Raw genomic sequence first — 27,708 nt, forward strand, 5'->3', positions numbered from 1 at the left:
GTAAGGATATTGTGTTAAATGTGAAAACATGAACTGACACATATTGGGAGTATATGGGAAATGTTCATCAACCGTTCCTGCCTAAGAGCACACATGTATTCTTTTAAAAACTGAAGTCACCTCACACAACTAAATAGTACAGTGGAGGCAGTGATCTCAATAAATACAGTTGTTAAAGTGTTACATATCAGATCCTTGATTTTTTTTCCAGTGGCCAACAAATACAAGCTTAGAATTTCTGCTTTCTCTTTTCAAAAACCACAACATGTTATCTCACATCTTTGGATGATGCCCACAATTCTCACTTTTTTTTAACAATTTTTATTTATTTTTATTGACAAAGTCAGATATACAGAAAGGAGGAGAGACAGAGAGGAAAATCCTCCTGTTTGATGTTTCACTCCCCAAGCTGTTGCAATGGCTGAAGCTGAGCCAATCCGAAGCCAGGAGCCTAGAGCGTCTTCAGGGTCTCCCACATGGGTGCAGGGTCCCAAGGCTTTGGGCCATCCTCCACTGCTTTCTCTGGCCACAAGCAGGGAGCTGGGTGGGAAGTAGGGCTGTCTGGATTAGAACTGGTGCCCATATGGGATCCCAACATGTGCAAGGTGAGGACCTTAGCCACTAGGCTATTGTGCCAGGCCCACGATTCTCATTCTTCTCACAGGTGTTTCCTAAACTGCCAAGCAAGGTTCTCATTCTGTCATAAATATGTATTGTATCATGAAGGAAACAATAGTCTTACCCACTTTCCTGTAGCCCTTGAACCTTTTTACCCTAATTAACTATGTAAAGATTGCCAAAAATATAATAAAAAATGGGGGAAAAAAGAATATGTATTGTAGACACTAACCTCCAAGTCACAAAAATTTTGTGACTTGGTAACCCTAGACACAAAATTCTTTTCATGGAGTAGATCTACATTTCCAACTGCCTTGATGTGTCCATACGCATTTTACAAATTCATCATACATTACCTTACTTTCAGAATCTGTTTTATATCCTTTGCATTACCTGTTTGTTTCAATTGCATAACTTCCCTCACCTGCTGAAGCCAGAACTCTGGAAACCAATTTGATCCTTTTTTTCCTCCTTCTGTTCCAGCTTTTCAACCATATAAGGCCCATTAATTCAGCAGAACCCTTTGATCTGAGTTGTGAATTTAACAGGTGCTTGTTAAAGAAAGACCTCAAACATGCTTATTCTAGCACTTTATTGGAAATTGATTGTGCACACTAATGAAATCAAAGTAATAGTATAATTTTCACACAACAATATCCTAATGTTTGTGCTATCTTCTTACATAACTTAATAAATGAATACCAAGATGTTCCTGATTCTTAATATCAGAGAGCCTGGGTGGTCCAGAAATATCTGTATATAAATATAAATCAGCATCTAAACAAGGAACATTGTCTTGAGCTTGTTCCAGAAGTCCTGGGAGCTTCTCTTAAAGAAAGGTACCTGGGCTTGGCTGTGGTGCTAGGGGAGGTAGGGAAGGGATACACATAGAACTAAATAATGCAGGAGGTGATGCAGAGGGCCAGAGCTCCTCGAGAGTGGGACACATGAAAGGATAGGGTCTGCGCATCCTGAATGCTGGACAGGGAACTTGGCCACTGTGCATCCTCCAACATCACTTGAATGTCAAAATTAACACACACACACACACACACACGAAAATCTAGCTCCAACTCCCATGACATTGCCCCCCCGCAAAATGGCAAAACTCTTCCCCAGAATGCCAAGGAATAGAGATTCTGATAGAGAAGGTTGTAGAAAGTTCTATTCATCTCTCTCCCCATGTCATTCTCAGTTCCCTGTCAAAGAAGAAGACTTGAGAAATGACATCTCAAGGAAAATAGCTGTGACCCAGTGTTCTGCACATCTCGTGGAAGAAGGACAGGGTGTTTCTTGCTTGTTTGTCTTAGGGGGCACTGGGCAAGTCTACTCAACCTCACTGTCTCCCTTGCCACCTTGAGCCATCACTAGCAGTCAGATTCTTTGGTTCTTCCAAGCTTCTCTATAAACAGCGTAAGGCTGGCATCCCTGCAATGGCTTTGTTGTTCATCAAGTTTTCACCTCCACCAAGTCCATTGGTTCTTACAACCCTGTGAGGTAGGAAGCACAGGGACCATGATCCCCACTTGAAAGACAAGGAACCTGGAACGGAGTGAGGTTCCTCTACCAAGTTCACACAGCTGGCCAGGGGCAAAACCAACACTGGAACTCAAGCCCAAGTTCTGAAGTCCTTCCTTCTGCCTTTCAGAGAACAAGCAGAGGCTTTGGGAAGGAAGGCCGGTCCCCACCCCGATCTGGCCCTCTTGGGGGTAGGTCTCAGACAGCTCCATTAAGGATAGGGTGAGTCCGCATGCGATAGATGATGACCACAGTGGCGGGGCACAGCAACAAGGAAGTCATGATGACGATGGTGGCCAGGATGATGAGGACAATGACCCAGATGTCCAGGATGTGCTTGGGGAGCACGACTTCCACAGGCACTTGGCTGACAGCATCCATGCTGCTTCACTCTGCAAGAGACAGGAAAAGCAAATCACCATTGTGTACCTTCTCTCCACGCCCACTAGTGGGAGGGAAAACTCCCGGAGTTAGAGGCAGGGCCATTTACCACTTACGAGATACTTTAAAGTGTGTGGATCAGTTATTGCAACCGCTTCATTTACTGACAGCCTCCTATCGTCAGGCCTGTGCTATGCACTTTGAGTCTAATTTTTTAATGATTTATTTATTTATTTATTTGGAAGCATCAGAGAGAGAGATGGAGATGGAGATTCCCATCTGCTGAGTCACTACTCAAACAGCCACAAAGGCCAGGGCTGTGGCAAGCCAAAGCCAGGAGCCAGGGCTTCTTCCAGGTCTCCCACATGGGTACAGAAGCCCAAGCACTTGGGCCAAATGTGCTGCTTTCCCAGATGCACTGGCAGGGAGTTGGATCTAAAGTGGGGCAGCCAGATCTCAAATCAGCACCCATATGGGTTATATGCACTGCAGGCAGTGGCTTTATTCACTATGCCTCAGTACTGGCCCCACTTTGCATCTGTTAACTCATTCAGCCCTCACCTCAACCATGAAACTTATGAGGCTGGGACTGTAATTACTGCCTGTTTTTTATTTCATGGCCTTTATCTTCCATTACACCCATTTTATAGATGAGAACTCTAAGAGCTTTAGAAATGTTGATGTCACTAACTTGACCAAGAATGACCAAGGATAAACTCAGATAGTCAAAAACACAGAGCCTCCATGCTTAGCTATCAAACTACTGTCCTACCAGCCTGTTCCCTCACCTGAAAAAGTCAGAAGTTCACATTTTTAGTGTTCTTTCCTGGCAAAAGAACCTCCCCCCCCCACTTTCTGAGGTAACGTAATTGGTCCATGTGGCTTACCTAAGGCACTCATGGGTGGTGATATGCCTGGGCTTGGCCATTACTAATTTCTTTTTTTTTTTTTAAGATTTATTTTTATTACAAAGTCAGATATACAGAGAGGAGGAGAGACAGAGAGGAAGATCTTCCATCCGATGATTCACTCCCCAAGTGAGCCGCAACGGCCGGTGCGCGCCGATCTGATGCCAGGAACCAGGAACCTCTTCCAGGTCTCCCACAGGGGTGCAAGGTCCCAAGGCTTTGGGCCGTCCTCAGCTGCTTTCCCAGGCCACAAGCAGGGAGCTGGATTGGAAGTGGAGCTGCCGGGATTAGAACCGGCGCCCATATGGGATCCCGGCGCGTTCAAGATGAGGACTTTAGCCGCTAGGCCATGCCGCCAGGCCCGGCCATTACTAATTTCTGTAACCACATTCTGGGAAGGCAAAATTTTCCGAAAGGATTAAATTTTTTTTTTTTTTTTTCATTGGAAAGGCAGATTCACAGAAAGAAGAATCTTCCATCTTCTGGTTCACTGCCCAAATGGCCAAAATGGCTGAAGCTGAGCTGATCCGAAGCCAGGAGCCAGCAGCCTCTTCAGAGTTTCCCACATGGGTGCAGGGTCCCAAGGACTTGGGCCCTCTTCTGCTGCTTTCCCATGGCATAAACAGGAAGCTAGAAGATAAGTGGAGCAGCTGGGACACAAACCGCCACCTATATGGGATCCTGGTGCTTGCAGGGGGAGGGTTAGCCAACTGAGCCATCACCCTGGGCCCTTCCCTAGGATTTTAGGCTCAAGATTATGGGGAAGATGATTCTTTCTGCTGAGATTGCTAAACCAACCAGACTTTGGAAAGAAAGGATCTGAGGCGATCCTGCCCGCTGTGGAGAAACTGCCCAAGAGATAGGAAAACAGACGGAGCTCTGATGACTTAATTTGGGAACTTGATCCCAGCCAAGGCAGATACCATCTACAAACCAGGACATCCCAAAAAGACAAGCCAATAATTCCCTGTTTTAGCTTAACACAGTGCCCACTTGGTGTCTCTCCCCGGCATCTGAAAGAATTCAAGTGAATCAAGATGTAACTCAGTTGTCCCCAAACATTTTTCAGTTCACAGCATCCTTAGGTTTTAGCACCCCCAGGCCAAAAGAAATCCCTAAGAATTCTGGTTATTAGGTAGATGGATTCAAACAACTTCTAAGTATGTTGTAATAGCTTAGCAATTATTTGAGAACTAACCATTTGGTAGTTGTTTGAATAATACACAAAACTGAAAGAAACTATTTTATTCCATTCCTAGCCAGTTACTTACTACTATGACACATGCATTTGTTAGGTACTTGCTTAAACTTTGGGATATGCCATCGCCACTTTTTATTCCACATTAATGTTTGTATTGCACTTGCTATATCACAACAGTCACCAAAAACTCAACTTCATAAGACATAACATCATCAAAAATAGCAGCATTAAAATTCAACTGTAAAGGGGCCTGGCGCTCTAGCCTAATGGCCAAAGTCCTTGCCTTGCACCTGCCGGGATTCCATTTGGGCGCCAGTTTTAATCCTGGCTGCCCTGCTTCCCATCCAGATCCCTGTTCGTGGCCTGGGAAAGCAGTTGAGGACGGCCCAAAGCCTTGGGACCCTGCACCCGTGTGGGAGACCTGGAAGAGGCTCTTGGTTCCTGGCATTGGATTGACGTAGTTCCAGTCATTGCAGCTGCTTGGTGAGTGAAACATCGGACAGAAGGTCTTCCTCTCTGACTCTCCTCCTGTCTGTATATCTGACTTCCCAATAAAAAAAAAATGAAATAAATCTTTAAAAAATTGTTTTTAAAAAATTCAACTGTAAGCGACTTTGAGCTGGGAGTTTACATAATATCTGAGAGTCTTCCAGGACCACTGTTTCTTTCAGATACCACTATTGAGAGCATTCTCTTCCCTCATGTGAGTTACTGTGGCTCCCCAAGGCTTCCCAGAGCACAGACGTGACACATTGCCAGCCCAGAAGGAACAGGCTGGCACAGACATCCTCCTGGGTGTTCTTCCAAACCTGAGATCTGTCATTCGGTCATTCTAGGTCCCAGGCAAAATTCCCAATTCTGGTTCTGTTTCCTTCTCTTAACTCAGCACTAGCTTTCCTTTTTAATGCCTGTGATGTCATGGCCACTGTTACCACCTTAAGCAAGGTATTGATCACCACACCCAAGGTACAGTCTCCCACATACACCTTCAAGCATATTTCTGCATATGTGTTAGAGTACCTGACCCACCAAAAGAGTCAATTAAGTAGTAAGATATGGTAAGGTGTATCCATACAATGTAATATAGTGCCATGATTTTATGTATTCATTCATTCACCCATTCATTCAACTAACAAATATATAGTGCTTATTACACATTAAGAATTGTTCCAGATTCACTACAAATAATAACTTATTTAAATAAAGCACCATGGAGAACAGTAAGGAAGTTTCTCCCAAAATTAAAAATATAGTTACTTTATGATTCAACAATCTCACTTCTGAGTATATAGCCAGAGGATTCAAGATCAGTATATCCAATAGATAGATGTACCCCCATGTTTATTCCAGCATCATTCACAATAGCCAAGTCAGAGAGTCAACAATGAATGGATAAAGGAAATGTGAGATATATACATATATATAATAAAGAAAATGTGAAATATGGATAAAGGAAACATGAGATACATACATTCTATGGTTCAGCCTTTCAAAAGAGGGAACTTCTGCCAGTTATGACAGCACAGATGACCTGCAGAGCATTATGCAAAGTGAAATAAGTCAGGCACAGAAACACAAATACTAAATGATCTCACTCATGCATGGCAGCTATGGAAATCAAACAGAATGACAGAATACAGGATGGGTGTGACGAGAGCTCGGAGGGCAGAGGGAATGGGCCTATGATGAGCAAATGTTTCTGTAATGGGCAATAATAAGGACTGGAGGTGAAAAATGCAATTTATTTAACAGCTATTAAAAAGACTGATCTGCAGTGAGGTCCAAAATATTTAAATAAAGTGCAGGAATAGTGTGTATAGGATCATTGCTTCCATTCAGATTTTGTAGAATTTAACAGATAGGTAAGGATGTATAGGGACTTCAAAAAGTTAGCCATTTCCAGATGGCTCAGTCCTGGACTCTGCTGAGTGGTGCTGGGAGTAGCAGCAGGGGCTGTTGGAGGTGGGCTACCACTGGGGAGGGGACCACATGCTAGTGGGCAGGAAACTGAAGAGAGGGGCTCCCATGGGAATGGAAAAGAGTTTCAGCAAAAGACTGGTATATCCCACAGTCAGCTCTCACCACCCCAGACCCCGAGCCTGTGCCCACACATCACACACGCACTGCAGACTGTCACTCACAGTGAGTTCCCCAGTTTCTAAGAGCATTTAATGCAGACTGAATGAGTAAGATAGCTCTAGTTCTAAGATTTATTTATTTTTATTGGAAAGACAGACCAGGTTTTACAGAGAAAAGGAGAAACACAAAAATTATGCATCCATTGGTTACTCCCCAAATGGCTGCAACAGCCAGAGATGAGCTGATCTGAAGCCAGCAGCCAGAAGCTTCTTCCAGATCTCCCCTTGTGAGTGCAGGGTCCCCAAGGCTTTGGGTCATCCTCTACTGCTTTCCAGGCCACAGCAGGGAGCTGGATGCAAAGTGGAGCAGCTGGGACATGAACAGGCAACCATATGGTACCCCAGCACTTGCAACGTGAGGATTTAGCCATTGAGCCACAGTGGTAGGCCCAAGATAGCTCTAATTCTTAGCTGCACAAATTATTTGAGCCATGTGCCTCTTGCACCCATTATTACGAATGCTGCACTTGTTTCTATTTTAATCAAGTTTTATTTTAGAATTTTGCTTCTCTATGAATACTCAGCAGAAAATAACTTATTTCTATTAGGAAAAAACCTGTGATTTGTAGAGTTAAAAACATTGGTCCTCCAAGTTGTCTTCATAATTGATTTGACATTTTAGGTTGTTCTGTTAATTTTCCTCTGCGGGCCCGGCGGCGTGGCCTAGCGGCTAAAGTCCTCGCCTTGAACGCGCCCCAGGATCCCATATGGGCGCCGGTTCTAATCCCGGCAGCTCTGCTTCCCATCCAGCTCCCTGCTTGTGGCCTGGGAAAGCAGTCAAGGATGGCCCAAAAGCTTTGGGACCCTGCGCCTGTGTGGGAGACCTGGAAGAGGTTCCTGGTTCCCGGCATCAGATCGGCGCAGCACTGGCCGTTGCAGCTCACTTGGAGAGTGAATCATCGGATGGAAGATCTTCTTCTCTGTCTCTCCTCCTCTCTGTATATCTGACTTTGCAATAAAAATAAAATAAATCTTAAAAAAAAATAAAACAAACAAAACAAAACACAGGAGCAGAGGAAAATTATTTTTTTAAAGATTTATTTTTATTACAAACTAATTCTCATCAGTCTCTAGATCTGTGGTCATAGTAAGACTCACTTTAGACAGTAAAAATAACACTTGTTTTCTGTCTCCATCCAGACTTTATGAATTGGATAAGAGAGGGGGTCTTTTGTCCCAACTGCCATGGTGACTCGAGCATATAGTTGGGTTTGGGAAACCCCTGGATGTAACAATCTCTAAGACCTACAAAACCCTTCCTAAAACCTAGATTTGGGGATTGTGTCCTGGTTACTCAGTTGCTAGGCTGGTCAGATCCACCAGGTCCCAGGTGACAGAGAAGCCTCAACCAGGCTCCCCAGGGCCACAGGTCTATCAGGCTGGTGCCTGCCAGGGAGGAAGAGGCACAGGCTGGCCATGACTGCTGTGGAAATGGAATCACTTTCTCCAGGGTCTGAGACATGGCAGGCAGTGTGAGTCACAGGAGATGCAAGTCTTACAGATGCTCGGGGCAGGATAAATCAGTTTTTGTGGTCTCCTGATGACATCAACAGCCAACCTGCCTTAGGCCAAAGGAACCCCACAAAAACCCTTTCCAGTAAACCCATTAACATCAAACTGTTTCTGGGACTCCACGCCAGGAATACATAATCTTCCTGGCCAACTTTCATAAGCAAAACCTGTCATTTACAAGAAGTAAGCTTCTGACTCATCTGCAATCAAGAATCATAGAACATGAAATCTAGAACCAGCCCCGTTTCACAGATAGAGACACTAGGGGTCTTCCCCCACCTTTGTTCTTGCTGCCTTAGAGAGTAATTATTCCAACACACAGATCTGAGCACGTCCCCTTCTTCTCAAACAAGTGGCCAGCACTTGCAAAGCTGGCATCCCATATGCGTGTTGGTTCTTGTTCACTTCTGATCCAGCTCCCTGCTAATATACCAGGGAAAGCAGAAGATGGCCCAAGGCCTTGAGCCTTTGCACTCATGTAGGACACCAAAAGCTGTTCCTGGTGCCTGGCTTAGGCCTGGTCCACCCCTGGCTGTTATAGCCATTTGGGAAGTAAACCAGAAAATGAAAGGTTGTCTGTCCCTCTCCAGCTCTGTCTTTCAAATAAATATTTAAAAAATAAAAAGATAAAAACAAAACAAAGCCAGGAGAAGAATAAACCAGACTCTTCCTGTCTCCTGCACACCACATCCCTATTTACATGCACGAATGAAACTGTGTTCAAACTAAAGCTGCTCGGGTCAAAGTGTGGGGAGGCCTGCGGTCCCTTCTACTCAGCAGGGCTGGTCAGGCAACCCAGAAAACACTAAGCACTCAGCGCTCTACAACTGCAGCTCAGACTGAACGCAGCATGAAGCCAGACCACACAAAATTTCCTTGGTAGGAGAGTAAAGCCGGTTTTCCTTCCAAATGACAATGGATCTGACAGCCTACCTGTGCAATTGTTTTTTTTTTTTTAAGATTTATTTTTATTACAAAGTCAGATATACAGAGAGGAGGAGAGACAGAGAGGAAGATCTTCTGTCTGATGATTCACTCCCCAAGTGAGCCGCAATGGCCGGTGCTGCGCCGATCCGAAGCCGGGAACCAGGAACCTCTTCCAGGTCTCCCACGCGGGTGCAGGGTCCCAATGCATTGGGCCGTCCTCTCCTGCTTTCCCAGGCCACAAGCAGGGAGCTGGATGGGAAGTGGAGCTGCCGGGACCAGAACCGGCACCCATATGGGATCCCGGGGCGTTCAAGACGAGGACTTTAGCCGCTAGGCCACGCCGCCGGGCCCTACCTGTGCAATTGTTGTTGTCAGGTGTCTGCCTGGCATGACCTGCTGGCTTCCTGGCACAGCACAGCCACGCAGCTTTCCCTGGATCATGTGGGCTCCTCAGGACAGTCTGAAAGTCACAGGTTGTGATGTTCTCCAAGGCCCTGCCGTGGCTGGACACAGATGAGGTCAGGCCTCACAGAGCCCAGGGAGCCCCACCTGCCTTGTTCCCCTCAGTCCTATGACGTGTGTCTTTTGTGTACGGGTTGCAGTACACCTCTCCTCACTACCAAGGGAGAATTTTATTCCCAAAATAAAAACTAAGCAAATCTTACACTTGGCAGCTTTGATTGCTGGCTGGAAAATTTTGCTTGAGAAAAAGCAGGACTGTGAGCTTCTTCTGCTAGCTGACTTCTGACTGACCTCTGCTTGGCATCCGGGTGCACCAGCTCCTTACAAGTGCACAAAAACCTTGTTTCTTGGAACACTCAATTAATAGCTCTAAAGCTATTTGCTTTATCATTTATTTCTCAGATATATTGCTTATTATTTCTGATTAACGGTTCTAACTGGAACATGACTCAAACCACTAGTGTCACAAATTAATGCTATCACTGATTAGAAAAAAAAAAAAAAAGACTGTACTTCTATAGCCGTGGGAAATAAAGCAGCAAGCCAGGCCTAAACCCCTGTCATTTTGAACAGAAAGAACTATGACACAGGTTCAAGATATATTTATCTAATAAACTGCATTAACTCCACCCTAGGCTCTGCAGCTGAGAAGCCCCTGGTAATACCCAGGCCAGCCCTACCCATCTCAGACTCAGTGTTCCTGGCATGTCGTTGTCCCTTCCCAGGCCATGGAGGTAAGCAATTCAGGTAACTTAACGGAAAGGCCAATAATTCCAAAATGACTACTTGATATCCACTAACAAGATTGAGTGAAAAGGCTTTTAAAAAGCAAGTTTCTCCAAAGGATGAACAAACCGTACTGTACTTGATTCAATTTAGGCTGGAAGAGGGATGTTCTACTTGACTCCTGGGACCACCTTTCTTACGAAACTCCAAGTTCTTTGACAAGAGAACGCATCATTGCTCCAGTCAAACCTAATATGTGGCAAATTTTCTAATTAAAGAAAAAAAATTGTGTGTAAATTTCACAAATTAAAATTCCTACAGTTTGCAGGCATTTTTTAAAAATATTTATTCATTTTATTACAGCCAGATATACACAGAGGAGGAGAGACAGAGAGGAAGATCTTCCGTCCGATGATTCACTCCCCAAGTGAGCCGCAACGGGCCGATGCGCGCTGATCCGAAGCAGGGAACCTGGAACCTCTTCCGGGTCTCCCACGCGGGTGCAGTGTCCCAATGCATTGGGCCGTCCTCGACTGCTTTCCCAGGCCACAAGCAGGGAGCTGGATGGGAAGTGGAGCTGCCGGGATTAGAACCGGCGCCCATAAGGGATCCCGGGGCTTTCAAGGCAAGGACTTTAGCCGCTAGGCCACGCCGCCGGGCCCAAGCAGGCATTTTTAAAAGAGATTAATTTTATTTATTCGAAAAGTAGAGTTATAGAGAGAGAGAGGGAGAAACAGAGAGAGAGAGGAGATGTTCCAGCTGCTGGTTCACTACAAACTGGATGGATCTAGACATGGGTTTCTGGCCATGGCAGCAGACATTTGGGGAGTTAATCAACAGAGGAAAGATCTCCCTCTCCCTTCATCCCTCTCTCTAATTCTGACTTTCAAGTAAAATAAATAGATCTTTAAAAAAAAATGCAATGGCCAGGGCCAGCCCAGGTTAAAGTCAGGAGCCTGGAACTCCAACTGGGTCTCCCACCTAGGTGCAGGAGCCCAAGTACTTGGACCATCTTCTGCATTCCCAGGTGCATTAGCAGGGAGCTGGATCAGAGATAAATCATTCTGGAACTCAAATCAGCACTCATATGGGATGTTGGTGCTACAAGCAGTTGTCTAACCTCTCATGCCACAGCATCAACCTCAAGTTGCGGTTTTTAAGAAAAAGTGAGTTTCAGGCAACAAAGCTGAGCTTCAATTTACCTTTCAACCCTGACACTTCCTAGCAAGCAATGCATTTAATCTCAGGGCAATGGTGTTCTTATTTGTGGATGAATACCTTCAGAACACATAATTCCACTCGGAATGTTTCTTCATTCATCCCTTTGTCCAGGACTTAAAGGCAAGATGCTCTTTAGACCCTACCATTGCCTGGTCATTATGCCTGTTTTGCTTCACAAAAACACACCCCTGACTCCCTCAAACACAGGATCATGAAAACTACCATTTGTTTACCAGCATATGGGTTTCAGTTTGTAAAAATATTCTATTTGATTCATTGTGTAGTATTTGTATTTGTCAAATGTAAGTGCTACCCTGGCCTGGTCCCACGTATTAACTTTCTAAGCCCTCACCATAATGCCATGTTTGATGACATTATTTTGCAGCTTTGGAGACTAAAGCCAAGAGAAGTCAGCCAGGCAGTGATCATAAAACTAGGTGAAGTCAGACTCAGGTCTCTTGACTCTGGACTCACCAAGGCACTCAGTATGGCCACCTCCAGAGCCCACAAGGATCCAATTGTATGTAAGCACGAAGTTTCCCAGTCTCACGACTCTCTTCAAGGTCCAGGTCAGAGTTTACTATTTCTGACCAAAAGTCATTCCAAATTTGGAGAAAGGGAGATATATAATTTACAAGATCAAGACTTCTCCTTTGCACACAAGTTAAGTCTCTGCATGGAACATCTATGAGCCCTTAAAGTGCCTGGTTTGAGTTCTGGCTCCTTCACATCTAATCCAGCTTCCTGATTAATGCTCTCCCTGGGAGGGAGCAGGTGATGCAACAAGTGCTTGGGTCTTTGTCATCCACATAGGAAACCCAGACTTAGTTCCCAGCTCCTGGCTTTGGCCTGGTCCAGCCCTGGCTATTGTGGGCTGTGGAGGAATGACTCAGCTAAAGGAAGATCTCTATCTATCTATCTATCTATCTATCTATCTATCTATCTATCTATCACCTGCCTCCATCACTGTGCCTTTCAACTAAATAAAAAATAAATTTTTTTAAGATTATTTGGGGCTGAGGAGAAAGTGCTAGCTGAATGTTGGACCAGATCACTTTCTTGACTGTGCCTTCCTGCTACATGATCACTGATGGGCTGATGTGGTTCCTTGAGACACAGAACCCTAACCAATATCACAAAAGGTGAGGCAGCTGCTTTGCCAGGATCCAACACACACACACAAAATGCTTCATGAGAATCATTGATATACATTCAGTTCCACCTTTGCACTTCATCCCTTTCGCCTAACACCCAAAATGCATGGATCTGGTCTGTTATGCATTCCTCACAGTGGGTCAGAACACCAGAGGAGGGAGGAGAGACACTAGAAGCCTCCTTGTTGTGAGATATTCCACACATACACTGAGAGCAAGGGAGGAATGGAGGAACGGCACAGGAGTTGGGCTTCCCTCTGCCTTAGCTCTGATTTTTACCCAGCACAGCATCTGCGTGCTTCTTCCACATGGAATGCAACTGGCTCTACCTGCAAGTACAGGTACAAGCAGACATCTCATAGCTCTTTTGTAAACAGATCTTAGATTCTAGCAGGGCCATTGAAATTCTTCCATGGGGAGGGAAAACTTGGATACAACAGGAAATGTGGGGAGATTCTTCCCTTTACCTTTCTACAGGGAAATGTTTAAAACCCAGGCTCCAGGGTGCATGTCTGGCAGAGCGCTCAAGAGGTAACTTAAGATAACTCCATGTCATAATTTTATCACCATGGGAGACAGCAGGTGATGGCTCAGTCTCCCATCCTGCCACTCACATGGAACATGTAGTTTGAGTTCCCAACTCATGTTTTCACTGTGACCCAGCCCCAAGGGTTGGGGAGTGAACTAGCAGACTTGAGATCTCTGTCTGTCTCTCTTTCTGTATCTTTTCCTTTGAAACAACAACAACAACAACAATACACACACACACACACACACACACACACACACAAAAACCCACCAGACTCTTTAAGGCCAGTCAGCTTGGATTTAAATGTGACCCCTTTCTGGCTGAGATTCCTTTAATAAGTGGCTTTTAACTGTCTCATGCTTCTAAGTAAGCCACTGAAAATAGAAACGAAAATGGGTAATCAGTATATGCCTTAGAAAATTGGAAGAAGGACATGAGACAATACCACCACAGAGCAGGAGTCTACAAAGATTCATTCTTGTATTGACTAAAAAAAATTCTAGGACAGCTTTATGGTAGTATAGCAGTTTAAGACACTGCCTGTAAGACTGTCACATATGGGCACCAGTTCAAGTCCTGGATGTTACACTTCTGATCAGCTTCCTGCTTATGTGCTTAGGAAAGCAGCAGAAAATTGACCAGTGCTTGGACCCCTGCCACCCACATGGGAGACCTGGTTGGAATTACATGCTCCTGCATTCGGCCTGGTCCAGCCCTAGGTGTTGCCACCATGTTGGCAACGAACCAAGGCATGGAAGATCTCTCTCTGTTTCTCCCTCTCTTTCTGCAACTCTGCCTTTCAAAGAAATAAAAACATTTTTACAAAAGAAAGGAATGAAAAGAGGGAGGGAAGGAAGGAAGGAAGGAAGGAAGGAAGGAAGGAAGGAAGGAAGGAAGGAAGGAAAGAAGGAAGGAAGGAAGGAAAGAAAGAAAAGGGTTGCCTGCAGGTGTGCCCTGACCTAAGGCTACAGTTTATGAGCACCCAGATTTGGGCCATGTCTGTACTTTACCAACAAAGCTGGAAGTGATTCATCCATTTTCACATTTTGGTTTTTTTGTTTGTTTTAATCAACCAGCAGAGTGATTAGTTAAACTGACCTATCCCTCCAGTCCAAGTATGAAACTGACACATTTAGCACACCAGTCTAACTCATTAAATATGTATGCACTGTGATTAATACTGAGGATTGAAGAATGACTGGGGGAGAAAGACAAACAAAATACAGAGCCTGCCCTTGAAATACTCACCCTCTTCTGAGAGAAAAAAATATTAACTGCAATTGCTCCATGCAACACTAAGCAGAGAATGGTGCACTAAAAGTGCAAACTACTTCCTATTGGAGAAGAGAAGAAGTACAAAGAGCTCAATTCTAAAGTCCAGGATCTGGACAACTTGTTTAAAAATCCCAAGCTTTTGTCTTTCCATCTATAAAATAGGGAGATTAAAACCATCACACTGCAGCATCCTTATCATGAGGATAAAGAGGGATGATGAGTAAAGTGTCCTGGAATGTAATAGATGCCCAGAAAAAATACTAAAACTAATTCCATTGTTTCTGCCTATGTACAATAGAAGACTTCAGAAGAAAGGGGGCCCTGACGTGGACTTAGATGGATACACAGACATTCAAGTGGGAGAAGGGAGGGGAAAGGCAGGATTAACAGAACATACCTCAACAACAAAGCCCAGAAGTGATGATTTACACAGTGTGTTGCGATCATATGTAGTCCTGGTCAAAGAGACTAGTGATAACTCCTAATACTGATGGCTTCACTGGGATGCGGTGGAAGTTAAATGAGCTAAGGCAAAAGGAGCAATGAGGGTAATGTCTGGTAAACAATCAGAGCTTCACAGAACTTCAGTTGAGGGGCCAGCATTGTGGCACAGCGGGTTAAGCTGATGTTTCAGCATCCCAAACCAGAGTACCACTTCAAGTCCCTAGCTTTCTTCTAATGCCTTAGGTCTCTGCCACTCATATGAAAGACCTAGATGGAGCTCCTGACTTCAGTTTGTCTCAGTCACAGTCCTAGTTAATGTGCTGTTGTGGCCTTTTGGGAAGTGAATTAGCTGATGGGAGATCTCTCTCTTCCTCCCCTAGTCAGGCTCTCAAGTAAATAAATATTTTAAAATAAATAAATAAACAAACAAATGAAAAAAGACATATAGATTGTAAAGAGAGTTTTAAAAAAATTAAGTTCCTGGAGCTGACTCTGTGCTACACCAGATAAGGCCACTTCCTGCCAAGCCAGCATCCCATATGGACACCAATTTGCGTCCTGACTGCAATAGTTCCCATCCAGCTTCCTGTTTGTGGCCTGGGAAAGCAGTAGAGGATGGCTCAAGTCCTTGGCTTCTGCACCTATGTGGGAGACCTGGAAGAAGTTCCTGGCTGCAGCCTGGTCCCACCCTGGGTTGCGCCCATCTGGGGAGCAAATCAATAGATGGAAGATATCCCTCTCTCTCTTATTCTTTCTTTCAAATAAAAAAAAGAAGAAGAAAGAAAAAGAAAAAAAGGAAGAAGGTTTTGCCCTTTGTTAGGCAGCTGCCACTGCTCCCCTGCACCGTGACTGATCTGGGTCCAAGGCAGGAAGCCACAACTACACGTTTCATGAGCAAACAGCCTCTTACAGTCCGTCTGCTGGTCTTGACCTTCCACCGGAAATCAAACACCCTCCACATCTGAGCTCAAGCTAACAGTTAATTTTTGAGAGATTGCCAATAGTTATCCAACCGGTTTTACCATTAAAGAGTTCACAGGAGGAAGGCAATAAAAAGAAATGACTTCCTGCTGGCAGCCCAAGCGTAATTACCCCGAAGTGGGAGAAAAGGCAGATAGAGGTAGGTGGCTTCCTGTAGCCACAGCCCGAGACCAGCAAGGCTGGGACTCTGAGCAGACAGGGCCATGGCTATTTTCTTGCCATCGGGCACAGACCCTTGGGGAGTCAACTCAAACCAGCCGTGAGTCACTGCTGCTGGAGGCGTCTGGAGATGGCCTGAGTGCTGAAGCTGCTTGCAAAATGTGAACAACAAGGCTAATAGTTACCAGGGGACAGAGCCCTTGGCTCTGCCGGCACCACCTACTTTTATAGGAATCCTCTCCAAAAGCTCCAGCTTTGGCTGGAGGTGCTGAGATGGTCGGGGAAAGAGCAGAACATTTAGGACACATGGTGAGGGCATATCAAATTCCAAGAAGGGACCCCACTAGACCCAGCGTAGCCTGGGCTACCTAACGACCTGTGTCACAAGGGCTGATTCCACCTGAGGTCCTCTGCGTTTGCTTGTCAGAATGTTAAGAATGCTAACGGCCCCCGCCCCCGCCACTCAATGTCCAAGACCTCCAATTGAAGACTACCTTTCAGAAAAGTTTTCCCAGACCACCACTTTCATCCAGCAGCCATTCTTCATCTCATATCTTGCTTTACTTTCTTCATATACTTTTCACAATCTAAGATTAACTTCTTTGTTGCTCACTAATTTGTTTTTCTTGGCTTTTATTCCTTAAGCAGGTTAACACGTGTCCTGTTGCCAGATCCAGTGCAAACACAAGCAGGACAGATGCCGCGTGCCTTGTTAATTGCTACACCTTCGGCACCTGTTACCAGGCCCCAATCTTATCATTAATGACAATAAATATAAGACCAAAGAAAGGGATATATATAGGAGAACTGGCCATTGCAAGTTGAACTCAGCTCCTGGAAGTTAGTTGAACAAATCCAGACAGAACCTGGTGGAACCCCTGTGGGAGTCCCCATGACTCTAAAAGTCAGAAGTCTAGCCCCAAAATAAAATGACATCCTCTGACCACCATTTTCTGAGTTCTGTGTACATCCAGGAAGGATTATGGGGTCCTCATCTCTCTTAGCCCACACTGCAGACTCCAGGCAGAGAATTTTTACTCTTGGAGAGCCCTCTCTCCCTACAAGCACCCGCATCCCAGTAATGCAAGTTACCCTCCAGCAATCACTGTGGTGGGCATTTGACCCAATAGCTAAGACTCCTGCACCCCTTATGGAAGCACATTAGCTCCTGACTCAGTTAATGCTACCCCTAGGAGGTAGCAGCATGTGACAGCTCAAGTGACTGGGCTTCTGCCCCCATGCGGGAGACCTAACAAGAGCTACTGGCTCCTAGCATTGGGCTAACCTAGTTTCAGCAATTGTGGGCATTTGGGGAGACAGAATGAATGCAGGGCACACAAACTATCGAAATTGAGAGCTACATCAAAGCCCTTTCTCCTATGACCCGAGGTCCCTGAAGGAGTCCTATATTCTCATTTCACATCAGCAACCAGGCCTCCATCTCTTCTAAAATTCCTAATGAGCTAAAGACTTGTTCCCCGCCTGAGTTTCTGTCTGCTCCTCTGTGGCTGGAAACGTGGAAAAACACCAAGATCTTTCAGAGAGATCATTAAAGCAGCCAGAGCTTTTCAAGACTGCACGTCCCACACAGCCTAGCCAATCCCAGCGTCTTTGAATGCAGCAGAGCCTGCAGAAGAGAAAGCCCAGGCCAAACACATAGCATCCTGTTTAAGCCCCCCCCCACGCATCACATGCGACATGGTCTCCTGCCAGTGACTAAGTGCTGCTGTGTGCAGGACTGACAAAGCAGATGCTCCAAGACAAGGTCTGTCAGTGGGATGCAGGACAGAGCCACTGGAGTGACGCCAATCGCCCAGCACCCTGAGGCACTTCAGCAGCCCATTTTCCCAGAGAAGGCTTCATTCAGAGAGCAGGCAGAAAAATCGCCCCCAAACATGCCCATGCCCTGACTCAGAAAGGAAACATGACTTAGAGAGAGCCATGAGACCCAGGACTGTGATTCAAGATAAGGAATCTGAGATGAAGAGATTACCCCGAGTACATGCAGGTGGGCTCAACCTCATCTTGGCACAAGAGGCCAGCAGTGAGGACCACAGAGATGGGACACAAAGGCCTCATCTGCAGGTGTTGGCTTGAAGATAGAGAAAGGGAGCTGAGAGCCAAGAAAGACAGAGGCCTCTGGCAGCACCAGATGGCCACCAGTCCCCAGCCAGCAACTTCAGTCCTACAACTGTAAGAAGTGAATTCTGCCAACAAATCCATTAAACAGGAAGTGGATGATCCCCCAAGAGCCTCCAGGGAGAAAGAAATATGCCTAATGCCACCTTGCTTTATTCTCATGAGACCTACTCTAGATTCTAATCTATTATATATATATATATATATATATATATATATATATATATATATATATATATATATATATATGGTAAGTTGTTAGACAACATAAGAAAATGAACATGCTGTTGGATGCTGAGTAAATCACTTTTTTCTACAGGGCTCCACCTGGTCCACTGGAAAGGATGGAAAAGGGATAAGGTGCAAGGTGATCACTGAAGGTCTGGCCAACTCTCAAGGCTGACTATTGTCCTCTCATCCCATCTCCCCTACTGCTCTTGCCCCAGTTCCAGGCAGGGCTTATGTTGGAGACCACTGATGAAAGACAGGTAAGAATGAATAGAAAAGCATGATGTTTAAAACAGCATCATTTCCCAAGATATTTTGAGGCACTCAGGTTGAAAAATGTCCTGTTTTGCCACTTGTTGCTTCCTTGACCATATCCAGGGGGATGAGGTGGGGAGACTGGAAGAGCAAAGGCTCGCTTGGTAGGGCCTGTCAGGACGTCTGCATGGTGGAGGCCTCTTGGCCTGTAGGAATGAGATGCACTGACTAGCAGTTGGCCTCTGTAGGGACTGGTAGTGACAGGTATGTCAGATGTGGATCATCATAAACTGGAGCTAATTTGGGAACCTCAGTGTCGTTTTCTCTGTCTCTGCTCTCTCTCAGTTTCATTTCCCTTGATCCTATGTAGTGAGTCACCAACAAGTCATGTACCCAATCAATCAGCCAATTGGAAACCTAATCAGCAAAAGGAAGAAGTTATATCCATACACAATTAAGCAATTTAAAAGTACAGTCAGCCCTCTGTATCTGTGGCTTCTCCTCATGGATTTAACAAATCAGGGATCAAAAGCAGTCTTAAAAAACAGTTGCAACCATGCTGAACAGCTTTTTTCTTGTCGTTATTCCCCATAAAATAAGGTTTTAAAAACTATTTCCATAGCATTTACATTCTATCAGCTATTGTAAGAACTCTAGAAATGATCTCAAGTGTATGTGAAGACTTGCAGACCCAAGCACCCTCAGATTTTCATATTCACAGGACAGTCCAGCAATATTGAGGTGTATGCTACATAGTGGGCCCACCTTGCGGTTCTCTAACGTGGCCAACCCTCCTACCTCTGACCTGTTCCCCTGGCTTACTATCCAGTGCTTTGCCCTTCATTCCCCTTGAGTGTCACTGTTTCCTGGCAAGTTATATGAGTACCAGGGTCTCTAGTGATCTGCTAGTGTAGTGGCTATCAAACCCCCACAGGGCTTTCCTGAGAAGGTGACAGAGGCAAGATCTGAAGCCTGACTCCCCCCATTGCAGTGCAGAGGACAGGCCCTGGAGCTCAACTGCCTGGGTTCAAACTGCAGCTGTGCCACTCATTGCCCAGGTACTCTCAGATGAATGACTGACTATTTCCTCATCTGTGAAATACAGGAAATGATAGGCCCTCTGTAAGGAGATTGTGGTAAAGGTGTAACAAGTCCATACCTGTAAAACACAGAATAACACCTGGCTCCTAGGAAGCACTCAACAAGTACTGAATGTAACTAGTGTTACATCATTCCACACACTTGGCCACGCAGGGAATGGGCACTGCAGGGCGTGGCAATGCCAAGGTTGACGCCTATCAACTGTGGGTGGTGGCAGGTATGATGTCACAGCCAAGATAAAGACTTTCTTTCCTTGGAGCTGGGTCCCTTCTATGTTTGAATCCACAGATAAGAAACAGAACATGTTTTTTAAGTAATAAAAAATGAAAACAACAACAAAGGAGATAAAAGAAGAATCAGCTTATGGCCAGGAGAGTGACTGAGGTCGTGACCCCATGCTCTTGGACCCGAGAGTCTGTTACTTGTCCTTTGTCTCACCACAGCTGAGTGGTTCTGCGACTGCCCCAGATCTTTTGTGCACAAGAGCCCACATTGGGGAGGCTCTAGGAGGTCAGCGTGTGGAACATTTGATGAGTGTGACTTGTAAAGCCCCACGGCATGACTCATGGCCCTCAGAGCGGCTGGAAAGAGAAGGTCCCCAATGCAGCACAGAAGCACTACTGAGCGTTTTCCACTCTCTCTGTAGAGTGGTACATTATTTCCTGCAGTGTGGCTGGGCTGTCTCACGAGTGTCCAGCATATTGATGAGTGCCCTGGTGAGCCCTAAAGAGCTTGCTGTGTCTACTCCAAAGCAAACACGCACTTGTCCAGCCCCTCTCCTCATGCTGCAGAGGCCCAGAGCAGGGAAACGCCTCAGTCAGTGGCCAGAGTCATGGCACAGCAGGTTAGGCCAAGGCCTGCCCCACCAAAATCTGGGTGCTGGTTGGAGTCCCAGCTGCTCTGCTTCTGATCTACCCCCATGCTAACATACCTGGGAAGGTAGCAGAGGATGGCCCAAGTACATGGACCCGCTGCCATCCACATGGGAGACCCAGATGAGTGCCAGGATCCTGGCTTCTGTGAAGTCCGGCCTTGGCCTTTGCAGTCATTTGGGGAGTGAACCAGCAGATAGACGATTTTTCTCTCTCTCTCTCTCAACCAGCAGAGATCTCTCTCTCTCTTTCTCTCCGTGTCACTTTGCCTTTCAAATAAATGTTAAATCTTGAAAAACAATCACAAAACAGATAACTCACAGGATCTTCCTACCCCCATCTGGCATTCACCATCCTGGTCCACTCTCCTAGCCCCAGAGATTACTGCAAATGTTCAAGGAATGTCTAACATGGCATGTGAGAGCAGCTGTCACTTCCCTGACCCAGAGCTCCCAAGCCTTAGTCATTATCTGAAGAGAGGAAAATCAGCGGTCCCCAGATGCTGCGTGGCTGCTCAGAATAACGACCCCCATCGAGGTTTTTACAGGGGACGTGAGCATGTAGTGGGCACCCTTTATTTGCCAGGTCTTGGCAGTCCCTCCCCTGGAAAAATAGGAGGGCAGGGCATAGGCTGTGGAGGGGTAGAGGGAGTTCATAAGTGCAACCACTAAGTCCTAGATAAAGGAGAGGTAGCCCCTAAGGAGGACAGAACTTGTCAGAAAGCAGGTATCTGCCCCCACCCAATCTCATCTGTCATCTATGTAAACCATATTATCCCCATTTCACGAATGGGGAAACAGGGCTGAGAGAGAATAGAGAAGCAGCTGATGACAGAACCAAGGCTAGAACCCAGGAGTCTGGACTCCAAATCCAGGGCAGACAACTGCTACTCCGTGTGGTGCACATCCCAACCCAGGAAAAATCCACGCCTGCGCTTGGGAGCAGGCGCCGGGCCTGGAGGACTGAGGGCGGCAGAGCAGTTAGAGGATGGGGCGCCCTCCCAGCAAGGCACGGCTGGAAACCCGGGGCAGAAGCCGTCTCCGGGCGGGGCTGGGACTCCACCACCCTGCTCTGGCATCGCCGGAGGCCCAAGACCCAGAGCAGGAGGTGGTGACGACTCAGGTTGGGAGCGGGAGAAAGAAAAAGCGGGGAGGAGGAGCAGTGCACAAGTGAAGAAGGCAAGAAAGCAAGCAGTAGAAGGCACCGGCTGGACTGTGGGAGGGCCCCGGCCCCGGGGCAACGTGAGCCTGAGCTCGGGAATCCACAGGGTTCCGCGCAGCCCGAGCCCCGTAAAAGACACCGGTGGTCCCACTCACCGCGATCGCCGAGCTGCTGTCAACCCCACGATCCCGTCGCTGCGAATCGCGGAAAGTTCCTTGAACAGGATTTCTGAGCGCTCTTCCAGGTCTCGGGACCGCTGGAGCTGAAAACGACCCTGGCCCGCGCCAGGAACCCCGGACCCCTTGGCGCCCGGACAGGCGGCTGAGCGCAGCAGCAGTCGGGACGCGTGGCTCGGCACCAGGGCGCGGCGCGCCGCTGCTCAGGAATGCACGGCGGCCCGGGGCGCGCCCCCGGAAAACCCCGGCTCCTGGCCGCAGCAAGCCTGTTCGGCTCCTCCCCCAGAATCCCCAGATAGGGTCGCAAACAAGAGAGCCACCTGCGTGGGGAAGAAGGTACAGAGGAGCTGGGGTTCTGCTCGTCACTGGTTGCAAATTAATCCTGGTCAAGCCACTTTATCTCCAAACCGAGAGAGCTAGCCCAGAAGGTGCCCTCGGAGGTTATCTGCAGCTGTCATGTAAACAGGGCAAATCCAGTCAGTGAGTTAAGCTACAGGAGCCGGAACCCGCATGTCCTGCCTGGGTCGCAGTGAATTAACGTGCGGGACGGTTAAAGCAGCTTCCCATCTCCGTTGTTAACACACCCACCTGCCAGCCTTGGTGGGAGGACCGGTATGAAGCTGGGTGGTTGCTTGACATAATAGGGTCCCTTAGTTTTCCTGTTGGTTTGGGGATAATGATACATGGCTCAGAACTGAGCTGATACCAAGCTTCCTGTCCCCTCACAGGACAGTACTAACCCTGCAGCCACCAGCCCCACCCTGTAGGGGCGCCCAGCCTTGTCTACACGTAGCCCACCTTCGAACTCAATTCTGCTCTTCTGAGAGCAGAAATGCAGGCCTGGACTCGCAGTTGGTGCCCTGGGAAGCGTGGGAGCCCAGATGTGTCTCAGTTCTCTGGTCCTCTATTCCCCACCTCCAGCGCCCCTCTCCCCAGCAGCATGGACACAGCAAGAGCCAGGGGGCACTCACCCTGGCCTAAATCCTGTAGGAAGCTGGTCCTGGCATTCCCCGGCTGCTTCCTCTGTTGCCCTCACTGAGGACTTGTTGTTCTCCAGAAATGGCAAGATCAGCCCATCCCTCACCACTTTTTCAGGGGAAAGACAATGAGGATGAAGATGACTGACGTGAGAAATGATTTTTGATAGAAATTCTAAAGACTTTGATCAGAGCAGAATGTGTGGGAGCATAAAACAAGCACAATCAGTTTTGAAGAGGTTAACACAAAACTTTTCGTAGGAGAAAAAGCTATTAAAGGCGGCTAATCTTAGCTTAATACAATTATTCCCCTGATTAGAGGAAGAAGGAGGAGGGTGTTGCCTTGGATGAACAACTGGTAATCCATGCTCACTGCCTGACCATTGGCTTGTCTTGGACATAAGGCAGAGGCCCAGGGCCGGAGCCAGAATCAGCCATACTGCATCTGTCTTTTCCCAGTTAGTCATAAATCGGTATTTTAATATTTCTTTAATGTCAATTTGCCCTGAGACCCAAGAAGCAAGTGAAAAGGACAAAGTTTGCATCCTCTATGAGAAGTGTACCACATGAAGCCTGCTGTCTCAACTGCACTGATTGTGCTGAAACAGCACTGCAAGAGTCATGGGTCCTGTGTTGGAGTGCAAGAGGGAAGACTTGACCCATTGCAGCAACAAGCTTGTGTGACAACAACAATAAATCAGGAACTGGCTCATATTTCACTTTCTTTTTGTTTACTAGAGACTAAGAAAAACAGCTTCCATTCTTTGGTTCATTTCTCAATTGCTCAGGGCTGGACTGAGGCTAAAGCTAAGTGTCCGGGTCACAGTTCCGGTCTCCCATGTGAACGGCAGGAACCCATTTGCTTAAGCCATTACTGCTGCCTCATGGGGTCTGCATTAGCAGGAAACTGGGTCCAGGAGCCAGAGCTGGAAATTAAACTCCAATATGGGACTCAGCCTGTTTTCACTGGTGAATTAACCACAAGGGCAAATGCCTGAACCCAGTATTTCATATCCTCATTTGTAAATACAGACTACCCTGTTTCACAATGGTTCAACCTGTGGCTTTTTTTTTTTTCCTACACTTCACCCTGGTACAAAAGCAATATACGATTTGCTCCTTTGTGATGCTGAGCAGTGGGAGTGAGCAAAGGTTCCCTATCAGGCACGTAGAGGGGAAATAGTTCATACTCTACAATGTTGCAGTATGATATTATGTAGGTTAGGCTGAATAAATGCATTTTTAAATGACAATATTTTCAATTTGTGATGAGTTTATCAGCACGTGACTCCATCATCAATGGGGGTGATCTGTAGAGAAGCTGTAGGCTAGTAACATTGGCCTCTACCAAAATACTGCTTGGCGTGAGCTTTTGACCAAGTGATTAAGATGCCTACATTCCACATCAGCATATCTGGGTTCAATTTCAGACTTGATTTTTTTTTAAAGATCTGTTTATATTTATTGGAAAAGCAGATTTACAAAGAGAAGAAGAGACAGAGATAAAGATCTTCTATGCACTGGTTCAGGCCCCATATAGCCACAATAGCCAGAACTGAGCCAATCTGAAGCCAAGAGCCAGCAGTTTCTTCCAGGTCTCCCACACGAGTACAGGGTCCCAAAGTTTTGAGCCATCCTCTACTACTTTCTCAGTTGGGAGCTGGATGGGAAGTAGAGCAGCCAGGACACAAATTGGTGACCATATGAGATGTTGGTGCTTGAGGCAGGGATTAATCAGTTGAGCCATCACACCAGTCTCCCAGACTTGCTTCTAACTCCAGCCTCCTGCCAATGCAAATCATGAGAGGCAGTGGTGACAGCTTAAGTGACTGGGTTCCTTTCACCCACATGGGAGATCTGAAATGAATTCTTGGATCCTAACTCTGACTTTGGCCTTGGTCCAGCTTTGCAGTCATTTGGGGAATAAACCAGCCAACAAAATTTCTCTCTAAAAAAATAAAATAAGATAATAAAATAAAATAAAATAAAATAAACAAACAAAAGTTTAGAAAGTAGAGAATGCTTAAGGGATGTCCCATTAGCATGCAATTTATAGCATGTACCCCTGACTCGATTACATCTACACAGTATTTTCATTTTTCATTTGTCACTTACACAGGTACATTTACGTAGTTGTAAGAAATAATGTGATATACTGGATTGGAAATCAGTATATGTGCTGCCAAAGTGAGCACAGGGTTGGAAATCAGGAAAACGAAATTCTGTGTCTGTTATTCAATAGCTCGAGAATTACTGATGTCTCAATTTCCTCACTTGTAAAAGAGTAAAAATGAGACCTTTGCCTTCTCCCTAATGTAGGTGTTATAACTGAATATTTTATTCCTGCACTCCTTCATGTGAAGTTACTCCAGGAAGAAGATAAATTCCCTTTCTTGATTACATTTCCATCTAGTGAGAAAATATTCATAATGTGTAAATAGATAAATAAGCAAGATGATATGACGGAGTGACAGAAAGTGCTTTATCAAGGAGATTGTAGTTAAGCCAAATTTCCTCAGATTTTTAGATCATTAATAATTATGTTACTTTGTAATCAGCTTATACATAATTTCCAAGGCGCTGGAGAATTTGGAATGATACTAAATCAAATAAATTAATTAATGAGCTTTAGCTGCCTGGATAATTCTAAGAGAGAATGGAAAAAACATCAACCACAACCCACAGTGCACACAACACACTTTTGCCTCTCTTTTTCCATGCTTATTGATTTATTTTCACCTTGAAAGGCAGAGGGGAGGAAATCTTCCATCTCATGGCTCACTCACCAAATGCCTACAACAACCAGGGCTGTTGGTGATTTATGTGGATGACTGGGACTGTACAGAGAACTGACGTCACAAAGAAACATGCACATACAATTATGAGTCCATACTTCTAATCCAGCTCCCTGCTAATGCACCAGAGAAAGCAGTAGAAGATGGCCCAAAACTTGTACCCCTGCCACATATATGGGAGACTACAATGGAATACTTGGTTCCTGGATTTAGCCTGATGCTAACCTTGCTATTGCAGCAATTTGGCAAGTCAATCAGTGGAATAAAGTGCTCTCCCTCTTCCACTATCTTTCAAATAATGAAATCTTAAATGATAAAAATTGACAAACTAGTCTTAAAATATTCACTTTGTTCCTAACAAGAGATAGTAAAAATTATTTTTAGTTTCTGTGTAATCTAGTCAAGTAGGAGATACATAGCTAAGGAAAATAACTGCACAGTGTGCTGGCTTTCTCATCCTCTTGGTTATGGTTTGACCTATAAAAACTCATGAATGGTGACATTTTTCTAATTCAGAAGATGAGCTTGGAAAAGCAACTTTAAAATACTTTTCTTTTTTTTTTTTAAAGGTTTTCTTTTTTTTTTTTTATTTTTTTAAAGATTTTATTATTATTGGAAAGCTGGATATACAGAGAGGATGAGAGACAGAGAGGAAGATCTTCCATCCGATGTTTCACTACCCAAGTGAGCCGCAACGGGCCGGTGCGCGCTGATCCGATGCCGGGAACCTGGAACCTCTTCCAGGTCTCCCACATGGGTGCAGGGTCCCAAGGCTTTGGGCCGTCCTCGACTGCTTTCCCAGGCCACAAGCAGGGAGCTGGATGGGAAGTGGAGCTGCCGGGATTAGAACCGGCGCCCATATGGGATCCCGGGGCTTTCAAGGCGAGGACTTTAGCCGCTAGGCCACGCCGCCGGGCCCTTCTTTTTTTTTTTTTAAAGATTTATTATTATTGGAAAGCCGGATATACAGAGAGGAGGAGAGACAGAGAGGAAGATCTTCCATCCGTTGTTTCACTCCCCAAGTGAGCCGCAGCGGGCCGGTGCGCGCCGATCCGATGCCGGGAACCAGGAACCTCTTCCGGGTCTCCCACACGGGTGCAGGGTCCCAAAGTTTTTGGGCCGTCCTCAGCTGCTTTCCCAGGCCACAAGCAGGGAGCTGGATGGGAAGTGGAGCTGCCGGGATTAGAACCGGCGCCCATATGGGATCCTGGCGCGTTCAAGATGAGGACTTTAACCGCTAGGCCAAGCCGCCGGGCCCTAAAATACTTTTCAAATAAGAATCACCATTAACATAAGAGAAAAGCATAGGAGGTCAGCATTGTAGAAGTGCATGTTAATCTACCGTCTGCAGCACCAACATTCCATATGTATACCAGTTGAAATACCAGCTCCTCCACTTCCAATCCAGCTCCTTATTAACGTGCCTGGGAAAGCAGTAGAAGCCTTGCACCCAGATGTGAGGCCCAGATAAAGCTCCTGGCTCCTAGCTCAGCCTGGCTCAGCCCTGACCTTAGAGGATATTTGGGAAGTAAACCAGTGAGTGACAGATTTCTTTGTAAAAGACAGAAAGGTGCATGCCTGGAAACAATGACAGATTGTAGCTCTTAGCTTTTATCCAAAGTATCAATACACTGTTTGTGTCTTCCTGCTATAAGCTAAAGCATATTAACCAAAGACAGGACCAGTACCTCGCTGGAAACAACCATACCAGGTCCTCTTCACTGGAATACATTCATAGAACTGGGTTTCTCAACATAAGCTGACACTGCAACCCCAAGTAAACAGCGAGAGAGCAAACCACAGGACTGAATCAAATTTTCCAGGGCTCTTAATCCAGAAGTGAATGAGCA

General features: G+C 46.0%; 2 protein-coding genes across 2 annotated transcripts in view; both read right to left on the reverse strand.

Annotated features, from left to right (window-relative positions):
• SYNPO (synaptopodin) overlaps positions 1–27,708 on the reverse strand; it is a 219,785-nt gene that overhangs the window by 56,880 nt on the left and 135,197 nt on the right. The gene's annotated exons all lie outside the window — the stretch shown is intronic.
• Positions 1,196–22,540, reverse strand: SMIM3 (small integral membrane protein 3). The gene is made up of 2 exons (XM_058677425.1): positions 22,066–22,540; positions 1,196–2,528 (listed from the first exon to the last, which is right to left on the reverse strand). The coding sequence occupies exon 2, from the start codon at positions 2,515–2,517 to the stop codon at positions 2,335–2,337; it is 183 nt and encodes a 60-aa protein (XP_058533408.1). The 5' UTR covers positions 2,518–2,528; positions 22,066–22,540; the 3' UTR covers positions 1,196–2,334.

The sequence above is a fragment of the Ochotona princeps genome, chromosome 19, assembly GCF_030435755.1.
Source record: "Ochotona princeps isolate mOchPri1 chromosome 19, mOchPri1.hap1, whole genome shotgun sequence".
In the NCBI taxonomy this organism is placed as follows: domain Eukaryota; kingdom Metazoa; phylum Chordata; class Mammalia; order Lagomorpha; family Ochotonidae; genus Ochotona; species Ochotona princeps.